Source organism: Bos mutus, chromosome 11 (assembly GCF_027580195.1).
Source record: "Bos mutus isolate GX-2022 chromosome 11, NWIPB_WYAK_1.1, whole genome shotgun sequence".
In the NCBI taxonomy this organism is placed as follows: Eukaryota; Metazoa; Chordata; class Mammalia; order Artiodactyla; family Bovidae; genus Bos; species Bos mutus.
The window spans coordinates 62,785,143-62,796,956 of NC_091627.1; the positions used below are offsets into that span (position 1 = coordinate 62,785,143).

General features: G+C 39.9%; 1 protein-coding gene across 8 annotated transcripts in view; it reads right to left on the bottom strand.

The window, feature by feature from the left end:
- GCFC2 (GC-rich sequence DNA-binding factor 2) overlaps positions 1–11,403 on the bottom strand; it is an 85,667-nt gene extending 74,264 nt beyond the window's left edge. For 7 of the 8 annotated variants that reach the window (XR_011466067.1, XR_011466065.1, XR_011466066.1 and 4 more), the window contains exons 1-2: positions 11,082–11,402; positions 6,476–6,601 (exon numbers count right to left, since the gene is read on the bottom strand). Coding sequence is in view for 5 of the 8 variants with exons in the window: in XM_070379518.1 (XP_070235619.1) it covers positions 6,476–6,601; positions 11,082–11,352 (397 nt within the window). In the remaining 3 variants the exon portion in view is untranslated. Of the gene's footprint in view, positions 1–6,475; positions 6,602–11,081 lie in introns of all 8 variants that reach the window. The other variant, XM_070379519.1, reaches the window with a different exon arrangement.
- Between the last annotated feature and the right edge of the window lie 411 nt (positions 11,404–11,814).

The following is an 11,814-nucleotide window of genomic DNA, read 5'->3' on the forward strand; positions in this document are numbered from 1 at the left end:
AGATGCAAAAAAAGCATTCGACAAATTTCAGTATCCTTTCATGATAAAAAACTCTCACCAAAGTGTGTATGGAGGGAATGTATCTCAATATAATAAAATCTATTTATGACAAACCCATAGTCTACAATATACTCAACGATGAAAAGAAGGTCTTTTCACTAAGTTCTGAATAAGAAAAGGATGTCCATTCTTATCATCTTTTTTTTTCTTAGTACACATCCAGAATTTATTCTAATACATTGTGAAGAACTTGGGTCAAAGGAGAAAAACATATTACCATCTCATAAAATAATCACAAAAGATTTAATCCTGCTTATATTTAAAGAAATGTAATAATTCTACACAACAGTGCTCTGTGTACTTGCCTGACTCCAAAGACCAAGCTTTTACATTCTATCATCTTACCTCTAGTAAGCAACGTAAAACCACTGCTGAAGGTGGTGACTACGACTATATGTTCTATAGTTCTTGCTCAAATGCTTAGTCATGTCTGAGTCCTTGTGACCTATGGACTATAACTTGGCAGGCTCCTCTGTCCATGAGAGTCTCCCAGCAAGAAAACTAGAGTGGAGTGCCATTTCCTTCTCCAGGGGATCTCCCCAACCCAGGAATCGAACCTGTGTATCTTACATCTCCGGCACTGGTAGGTGAATTCTTTACCACTAGCGCCACCTGGGAAGCCCCAAAGGAGAAAAACATCTCATAAAATAATCATAAGATTTAATCCTGTTCATATTTGAAGAAATGTAATAATTTATACAACAGTGCTATGTATAGTTGGTTTTTCTTCAAGGAATGAAACCTAAGAATTGTGCTTCTTATGTATTTATTTATTATTTTATATAGGAGTATGGGCTTCCCTGGTGGCTCAGATGGTGTAGAATCTGCCTGCAAGGTGGGAGACCTGAGTTCCATCCCTGGGTCAGGAAGACCCCCTGGAGAAGGGAATGGCAATGCACTCCAGTGTTCTTGCCTGGAGAATCCCATGGACAGATGAGCCTGGTGGGCTACAGTTCATGGAGTCACAAAGAGTTGGATATGACAGAGCTACTAACACTTTCACATAGGAGTACAGTTCATTAACAATGTTGTTAGTTTCAGATAAACAGTGAAGTGATTCAGTTATACATATATATGTAGCTATTCTTTTTCAAATTATTTTCCCATTTAGGTTATTACAGAGTATTGAGCAGAGTTCCCTGTGCTATTCAGTAGGTCCTCACTGATTATCTATTTTATATATAGCAGTGTATACACATCAGTCCCAAACTTTCAATCTATACCTACCCCCCTCACCCTTCCCCCCTGAATCCACAAGCTCATTCTCTGAGTTTGAGAGTCTGTTTCTGTTTTGTAAGTAGCTCATTTGAATCACTTTTTAGTTCTGCATATAAGCAATATCATATGATATTTGTGAGATTTATTAAAACAAAGAAATAATGCCATTTATAGCAAGCAGTATGGATGGATCTGGAGATTATCATACTAAGTGAAGTAAGTTACGCAGAGAAAGACAAATAGCTCACCATTTCTACTCAACATAGTTTTGGCAGTCCTAGTCACAGTAATCAGACAAGGAAAAGAAATGAAACATATCCAAATTGGAATTGAAGAGACGAAGTTATCATTTTGCATAGATGACATGATACTCTATATGGAAAACCCCACACATTCCACATAAACACCATCAGAATAAATAAATTCAGTAACATAGTCAGGCTACAAGATTAATACACATAAATCTGTTGTATTTTTTTACTCTAACAATGAAATATCAGAGGGAGAAAGTAAACAAACCCATTTAAAATCATATTAAAAAAATCCTAGGAAAAAACCTAACTAAGGAGGCAAAAGACCTAAATGCTAAGAACTATAAAACATTGACAAAGGAAAGATGATTCGAAGAAAGGGAAAGATATCTCATGCTCTTGAATTAGAAGAATTAATATTATTAAAATGGTGATATTATCCAGGGCAATCTTCAAATTTGATGCAATCTCTATCAAATTACCAATGACTGTTTTTCACAGAACTAGAACAAATAATCCTAAAATTTATAAGGAACCACAAAAGAACTGCCAAAGCAATCCTGAGGATAAAGAAGAAAGCTGGAAGCACGACTCTCCCAGACTTCAGATAATACTACAGAGCTACAGTAGAGCCCAGAAATAAAACCACACACCTACTGTCAATTAATCTTGACAAAGGAGGCAAGAACAGAACAAAAAAAAAGACTCACAGATGTAGGAAAAAAACTTACGTTTACCAGAAGGGAAAGGGTGTCAGGGAGAAATAAATTAGGAGTATGAGATTGAACAAACTACTATATATAAAATAGATAAGCAATAAAGACTTACTGTACAGCACAGGGAACTATATGCAATATCTTAAAATAACCTATAATGCAAAAATAATCTGAAAAAAATATATATAACTCAGTTTGCTGTATACCTGAAACTAATACTGTAAGTCAACTATACTTCAATATAAAAAAATAGAGATTAATACTATGCCCCATGGGTAAGGAGTCTCTGCAACAATGAATATCTCAAAGCAGACATTCCAGTACTGGATCATTCTAACAGATGTATCATCTGAACAACAACAACAACAAAAATAAACACACTGTATCTTATATATACTTCCTTAAACTTATCTCATTTCTTCTTCTTTCCTCTCCAGAATGAAAGAAAAAATAAAATGTTCCTTACAAGGCAAGTTTTCATCTTGCAATAACACCCTAGGACTCAGTTCAGTTCAGTTCAGTAGCTCAGTCGTGTCTGACTCTTTGCGACTCCATGAATCACAGCAGGCCAGGCCTCCCTGTCCATCACCAACTCCTGGAGTTCACTGAGACTCACGTCCATTGAGTCAGTGATGCCATCCAGCCATCTCATCCTCTGTCATCCCCTTCTCCTCCTGCCCCCAATCCCTCCCAGCATCAGAGTCTTTTCCAATGAGTCAACTCTTTGCATGAGGTGGCCAAAGGACTGGAGTTTCAGCTTTAACATCATTCCCTCCAAAGAAATCCCAGGGCTGATCTCCTTCAGAATGGACTGGCTGGATCTTCTTGCAGTCCAAGGGACTCTCAAGAGTCTTCTCCAACACCACAGTTCAAAAGCATCAATTCTTCGGCGCTCAGCCTTCTTCACAGTCCAACTCTCACATCCATACATGACCACAGGAAAAACCATAGCCTTGACTAGATGAACCTTTGTTGGCAAAGTAATATCTCAGCTTTTGAATATGCTATCTAGGTTGGTCATAACTTTCCTTCCAAGGAGTAAGCGTCTTTTAATTTCATGGCTGCAGTCACCATCTGCAGTGATTTTGGAGCCCCCAAAAATAAAGTCTGACACTGTTTGCAGTGTTTCCCCATCTATTTCCCATGAAGTGATGGGACCAGATGCCATGATCTTTGTTTTCTGAATGTTGAGCTTTAAGCCAACTTTTTCACTCTCCTCTTTCACTTTCATCAGGAGGCTTTTTAGTTCCTCTTCCCTTTCTGCCATAAGGGTGGTGTCATCTGCATATCTGAGGTTATTGATATTTCTCCTGGCAATCTTGATTCCAGCTTGTGCTTCTTCCAGTCCAGCGTTTCTCATGATGTACTCTGCATATAAGTTAAATGAGCAGGGTGACAATATACAGCCTTGACGTACTCCTTTTCCTATTTGGAACCAGTCTGTTGTTCCATGTCCAGTTCTAACTGTTGCTTCCTGACCTGCATACAAATTTCTCAAGAGGCAGATCAGGTGGTCTGGTATTCCCATCTGTTTCAGAATTTTCCAATTTTATTGTGATCCACACAGTCAAAGGCTTTGGCATAGTCAATAAAGCAGAAATAGATGTTTTTCTGGAACTCTCTTGCTTTTTCCATGATCCAGTGGATGTTGGCAATTTGATCTCTGGTTCCTCTGCCTTTTCTAAAACGAGCTTGAACATCTGGAAGTTCATGGTTCACATATTGCTGAAGCCTGCCTTGTAGAATTTTGAGCATTACTTTACTAGCATGTGAGATGAGTGCAATTGTGCCGTAGTTTGAGCATTCTTTGGCATTGCCTTTCTTTGGGATTGGAATGAAAACGGACCTTTTCCAGTCCTGTGGCCACTTCTGAGTTTTCCAAATTTGCTGGCATATTGAGTGCAGCACTTTCACAGCATCATCTTTCAGGATTTGAAATAGCTCAACTGGAATTCCATCACCTCCACTAGCTTTGTTCGTAGTGATGCTTTCTAAGGCCCACTTGACTTCACATTCCAGGATGTCTGGCTCTAGGTCAGTGATCACACCATCGTGATTATCTGGATCGTGAAGATCTTTTTTGTACAGTTCTCCTGTGTATTCTTGCTATCTCTTCTTAATATCTTCTGCTTTTGTTAGGTCCATACCATTTCTGTCCTTTATCAAGCCCATCTTTGCATGAAATGTTCCTTTGGTATCTCTAATTTTCTTGAAGAGATCTCTAGTCTTTCCCATTCTGTTGTTTTCCTCTATTTCTTTGCATTGATCGCTGAGGAAGGCTTTCTTATCTCTTCTTGCTATTCTTTGGAACTCTGCATTCAGATGCTTATATCTTTCCTTTTCTCCTTTGCTTTTAGCTTCTCTTTTTTTCATGGCTATTTGTAAGGCCTCCCCAGACAGTCATTTTGCTTTTTTGCATTTCTTTTCCACAGGGATGGTCTTGATCCCTGTCTCCTGTACAATGTCACGAACCTCATTCCATAGTTCATCAGGCACTCTATCTATACAGGTATGACCTTAGGACTACGATAATCAAAAATTATCCAATACATTTCCAACTTCTGCCTTCTCTCCTTAGGCTCCCAGTGCTACCAACACTTTACAAGTACTGCCTTACCCTGTCTAATCTGCCATTTTCTATAGCAGCATGTTAAATACAGTAACCACCAGCCACATGTGACTATTTAAGCAAACTAAAAATCCAGTTCCTTAGTCACACTAGCCACATTCCAGGAACTTTACAGCCATGTGTAGCTCGTGGATAATGTACTGGATGGTGAAGATACAGGACCTTCATAGAAAGTTTTACTGGACAGCACCATATCTAGAGTCTGGACAAAACTTTACTTGTTTACTAGACTTCAATTCTTAATACTGGCTTCATCACTAAGTATTTCTGTAGCTTAATGAACTTGTTTAAGAAAAAAAATTACAAGAACTTCTGGTTCTTGTTACTTCATATGTTAATAAAGCACTTGCTACTATAAATAAATCTTTAAAAATATATATTAAAAATTATATTTCAAATTAATTTGTTTTCTTTATAAAGCTATACATTTTGTTTTGCTCAGAAGGGGTCTTAGGCTTTATGAGACTGAAGAGAGTCCACAGCACAAGAGAAGTTAAGAACCTTGAATTAGAGTAGGCCAAGGAAATATTTCTGGCTTTTTGGGTCATAAAGTCTCCATAATGACTTCTCAGCTCTGCCATTGCAGTGCAAAAGCAGCCACAGACTATACACAATTAAATGAGCATGGCTTTAATAAAACTTTATTCACAAAAGCAGATAGTGGGCCAGATTTGGCAAACAGGTGGTAATTTGCCAACCCTTGAATGGAATTATCTTTCTAAGACACAAAAATGGTCATGTCATCTATTTGCATAAAGTTTTCAGTAGTTTCCTCAAAACCCTGGATTATCTGACTTCAATCTGTATCTAACTTTCGTCTTCTTTCTTAAACCTTAACCAAGCATTTTCAGCCCAACAACTACTTTTTAGCTCTCTGCACATTACTCTGGTTATCTTCCCTAGGTTTTTATATAATGCTGCATCCTGTACCTGAAACATCCTCATAGACAAATTCTTACCATCTTTCAGACACTGAAAGATGGCATGAATCACTCAGTAGAGCACAATGGTTAAAAATTCAGGCTCTGAGGCAGCCAGGGCCCAGAGTAGTTCAATATCCTTTTAGACTAACTCAGCTATTTAAAAGCAGGGCAAGGAGTGGAACTCAGCTCTCTATCATTAATTTTTTCAGCATTTATAGATTATTAACTATGCTCAGGTAAACATTATGCTGAACCTGAGATGTATAAGGCAAGATCCCTTCTCTAGCCCCAAACTGCTCAGCTAGTGCCATATGGAACACAGTTAGTCTGTTAAGCTCTGCCCAAATTCTTGACCCACAAAATTGTGGGACATAAGACAACTGCTATTATAAAATAAAATAAGTAAATAAATCCGAAACAAAACAACCAAAGAAAGGATATAGGCTCTGCAGTAGACTCCCTAGGTTGGAATCCTAGTGTTGCCTCTTATAAGCCCATCTGACCTTGGGCATGTTACGTAATGAAAATGACAGCCAATTTTGGTCCCTTGACAATCATTAGTAATAACTTACTTGCCCCATACTTCACTAGAGTTTTATCAAAAACAAGAACCACTGGTATAGAAAAATACTAATATTAGAAACAAAATTCTTAACCAAAATTACAAAAATTACTGACCTACTGATGAAAACTCATCCTCCAGAGTCCTAGAGCTGTTGGGAGATGAACTCTGATCATCTTTACTTTCTGAAGAATGGTGTGCTCCATCCTCTTCGTCGGCTGAAAGATCAACCATTCTGGATTCTAACAGGACATTTTTTGAATATAACAAGAAAGAGTCAGGATGTTGGAATCAATAACTGAGATTCTACACAACACATAGCATATGTAAAATACGGTGTTTTAATTTTACTCCACATATTTAAAGTAGATATGCAGACCTTTCTTTAACTTCCTTTCTTTCTGAAATCAACAGCCTAATAAATATGCAACAATATATCCTATTTGCATTATCTACTTAACTAGTGAAATAACATGAAATACACACTATTAAAGAATGCAACAAAAAGAGAGAAGGGAAAAAACAAAAAGAGAAAAAAGTAAATGACAAAAAAATGAAGGAATATTTAAAAGAGAAAAGATGAACAGTGGTAGTAAATAAGTAGATAAAGAAAAGAACACTTAATGTATACTTGCTATGTGCTAGGCATACTGAAGTCTGTTTTACAAAACATATTTCATTTAATTCTCACAATTCAATAAAGTAAATACTATTACTGATGAGGACACTAGGGACTGGAAAGGCTAAATAACATGTCCAGTATCACAAAGTTACTAAATGGAGAAATCCAACTCTTGAATTTAGGCTGGTGGTAAGAAGTACTATAATGGGCACTGCAGTCTCAAACTAAATCATGGATCTATTTCCACTGTGTGATTCTGGAAAGGACACAGTCAATTAATCAATAAACAAAGATAGTATTAAGAAAGATGCTTACTCCTTGGAAGGAAAGTTATGACCAACCTAGATAGCATATTCAAAAGCAGAGACATTACTTTGCCAACAAAGGTTCGTCTAGTCAAGGCTATGGTTTTTCCTGTGGTCATGTATGGATGTGAGAGTTGGACTGTGAAGGAGGCTGAGCGCCGAAGAATTGATGCTTTTGAACTGTGGTGTTGGAGAAGACTCTTGAGAGTCCCTTGGACTGCAAGGAGATCCAACCAGTCCATTCTGAAGGAGATCAGCCCTGGGATTTCTTTGGAGGGAATGATGCTAAAGCTGAAACTCCAGTCCTTTGGCCACCTCATGCGAAGAGTTGACTCATTGGAAAAGACTCTGATGCTGGGAGGGATTGGGAGCAGGAGGAGAAGGGGACGACAGAGGATGGATGGCTGGATGGCATCACTGACTTGATGGACATGAGTCTGGGTGAACTCCGGGAGTTGGTGATGGACAGGGAGGCCTGGCGTGCTGTGATTCATGGGGTCACAAAGAGTCGGACATGACTGAGCAACTGATCTGATCTGATCTGATCTGATTAAGAAAGAACACCCCATAGAAGTGTTATCAGGACTGAATGAGCAAAACGTTAAGGAATTCATGGTATTATTGACAAAAAAGGACTTGTTGGTTCACAATTATTTTGTAATATTTGTGAATAACCTTAAGATTTAAGTTGCATAAATAACTACTCTATCTTAAAAATGCTCCTTAAGGATTTCCCTGGCAGCCCAGTGGCTAAGACTGAGCCTTCAAATGAAGGGAGTGCAGGTTTGAACCCTGCTTAGGGAATGAAAGTGAAAGTGAAGTCGCTCAGTCGTGCCCGACTCTTTGCAACCCCATGCACTGTAGCCCACCATGCTCCTCTGTCCATGGGATTTTCCAGGCAAGAGTACTGGAGTGGGTTGCCATTTCCTTCTCCAGAGGATCTTCCCAACCCAGGGATCGAACCCAGGTCTCCCACAATGTAAACAAGATGCTTTACCGTCTGAGCCACCAGGAAGTCCTCTTAGGGAACGAAGATGCTATCAATCATGAATAGGTAAAAGATTCACTCAGAGTGCAAAACACATGGATGGATTTTAATCTAATCGAGCATAACAAAATGATATGGTTTCAGCTTCCACGTATCACATAGAAATTGGCACTTGCTGCCTATACAAGGATTAAATCACAAACTGCTATAGTCACCGATCTTCAACACATCCTGAAAGGAGTTCAGGGTAGAGATCAGGAATGAGGCACTCTGTGCTTTTGAAAAACTGGCAGAACAGGCCTTCAGACAGGTATTTTCAGATTTTATGAGCCCAGTTCTTGCATCCCCTCACATCTAGAAAAGTACTAAAATCATTAATGGTGACATTCGCTCCTCATGACTGGCAGCAAACTTCTGATAAAATGTGTTTTTGACTGCACAACCCCTCTTCACTAAAATCATATATAATACTGACCTCTTCCCTACATCTCTGGAGCAGTTTCTCAAAGCTATATGAAATGCTGTCTCTTGGGCTACAGTTCTCATTTTGCCCCAAACAAAACTTAACTCACAACTCTCACATTGTGTGTTTTTTTTTCAGCTGACATCCGTTGCAAACTAACCTTTGAAAACCTATTATGATTTCAGCTTCATTGTAATACCAAAGTAGAATACTCTCAAAACTAAAAAGGCTTTAAATACTCTTAATCACCTATCTGTGGTTTTCTTCACACTTTCAAACAAAACAATATATTTCAATAGACTGAATGCAGAGACAGCTTTCAGAATTCAGCTGTCTTCTGATAAGCCAGACATTAAAGACATTTGCAAACTGAAAACAATGTCATTCTTACTATTTTTTGGAAAACAATTATTTTTCATAAAAATGTTTCTTACCCTTACATGTAATGAGTTAACTCTAAAAGAGAATTAAAATGCATCTTAATTTCTAATATGGTAAACCTTATAGGGGCTTCCTCTCTGGTGGCTCAGTGGTAAAGAATCCTCAGCCAAAGCAGGAGACTCAGGCTTGATCCCCGGGTAGGGAAGACGCCGTGGAGAAGGATATGGCACTCCAGTATTCTTGCCTGCAGAATCCCATGGACAGAGAAGTCTGAAAGGCTATATAGTCCTTGGGATCACAAAAGAGTCAGACATGACTTAGCAACTGAACAACAATAAACATCATAGATACAATCCACAGAAACAAAGGCTCTTTGGGATCTTTAATTATTCTTAAAGAGTATAAAGGGTAAACTTTAAGACCAAAAGGGTAAGAACAAAAAGTTTGAGAACCAAAGTTTAACCAGATGACTTACATTAAAGCACAAAAATATTAAAAAAACCATGAAAACTTCAGACAAACAGGTGATTATGAACAATGACTAAGAAATCAACAAAATCACTTGGACTAAAAATACTGGGGTTAAAATATTCCTACCTCAAGACTATATAACCAAAAACTATATATATATATATTTTTTTACAGATACTTTATTGAAATCATGCCATCTTGAAAATAATAATAATAAAAAAAACACGCGTTAACATATTAGCAACAAAGGTTTGTTTTCTGCATGGTATTTCATCCTGTGACAAATCAGAAATGTTGAATTCTCATTCTACTGGTGACATTATCCACAGGTGACAAACTGGATATTCTACTCATACTAACAGAGCAGGGATTAACCTCAGTTCATTAAGCCTGGTGTTATGTATTCTGGAGTGCCATGGATTGCAGACAAAGTAGGTAAAAAGCGGCATTTAACTGGAGAAGCTGATTGCTTCTAGAGACTTTACTACTAAGTTCACGATGGAATATTTTTAGAAGTTCCTTTTAGACTGAAATATAATCTCAAATATTTTTATGTGTGTCTGAGTCAGAAGTTAATGTATTTATACTTCAAGACCCCACTTATACGAGTTCCTTCCAAGTCTGTTTCTGTGTTTTTATTTCTTTCTCTAACTATATAGTTTTATTTCTAACTATATTCTTATTAAACTCCAGTTCAAACTAGAATACATCTCATGTAAACAACTTTATGCTGTCTGAATCCTATTTTCAAGAAGGCAAAGGTACTTCAAAATTGCTGCATTGCATTTAACACTTTATTGGTAGTCTACAGAGTCACCAATCAGTGAAAGTCGCACAGTCGTGTCCCACTGTTTGCGACCCCATGACTATACAGTCTATGGAATTCTCCAGGCCAGAATACTGGAATGAGTAGCCTTTCCCTTCTCCAGATCTTCCCAACCCGGGGATCTAACTCAGGTCTCCCGCATTGCGCACGGATTCTTTACCAGTTGAGCCACAAGGGAAGCGCAATCTATTGTTAGTGACACATACTGCTATGCTTATCTTTTCTTTAAATAACCGATTAAAAAAAAAAGTCCCAAAGTCTCTCACCTAAGTTTTCCCAGCGTACCGGTTTGGTTAAGTGTTTCCGAGGAAAAGAATTGGGGACAGAAAGCACTTCCGCCTACCTAAGAGTATTAGGAATTTTTTAACTCTTGGGTGACAATTTAGGTTCTCCGTAAGCATCAAGAGTAACACTTAAAGCTGTCACCGGTGAGGGTTCAATTGATGATGCAAACACAAGCCCAAACCGCGCAGGATTCTTTCTACGCCCCCAAGCGGCCCAATATGGACACACAGGCAGCAGGCCAGTGTTCACAGGCACGCATCTCCCGATTCAACGCTGCCGTAGTAGGCACCGCGTTACGGAAACCTTTAGACAGTCCCGCGGACTTCTGCCTCACCCTCCCCACTCCCCGCTCCGGCCGCCCACTCTGCTGCCCAGCGTCACCTGGGACGTCCGAGGATTCGTCCAAGCGCGGAGCCGCTCTCGCGGCGTGCCGGGAACTAGCCCAGGCCCGGCCGCGGCGGCGGCCCCGGCCTCGGCGGAGCAGTTCAGCCACCTCCGCGTGGCCTCTTCCAGACGGTGGTCCTTCCACCGCAGGGTCCCGGGCCGCCTGCTCCCCCGTCGCCCCGGGTTCAGCAAATGTCTCCTGGGCGCCGTCGCTGTCACTAGAATCTGCTCGGCGCGGCCGGAACGTTCTTTTCGGCCTGTGAGCCATGGCCGAGGACCCACCGCCCGGCGCAGCTTCCTCTTCCCGCCGGCTAACCCCGCCCCTCTAGGGCAAGTACCCAGGCAGGCGCTCCAGCCTTTCCACTGCTTGCTTGCATAGGGCCCGCCCAGCTTAGACGTCAGCTTCGCCCCTCGCAGGCGTGCTTTGCTTCTTTCAATCTGCTCGAGAGTTGGGGTTCCAGGGATGAGGTATGGGGATGTAGAGCGTTCTCTTTGCTTTGCAAGGTGAGCTTGAGCAGATGGTCGCTGAGAAATTCTCGCAGACTCTGCCGTGGAGAGCAGCGCTCACAGGTTCCCTTGAACAAACGCTTTCGAGGAATCAGGCATTATGCCCACCTCCTGGACTGGGACTGGATCTGCTCTTCTGCTTTCTAAGAAGGGAGAGTGAAATTCTCTCTCCAAACAAGAATTATAAACAAAGGATAAATGAAGCATTTCTTGTATCAATCAA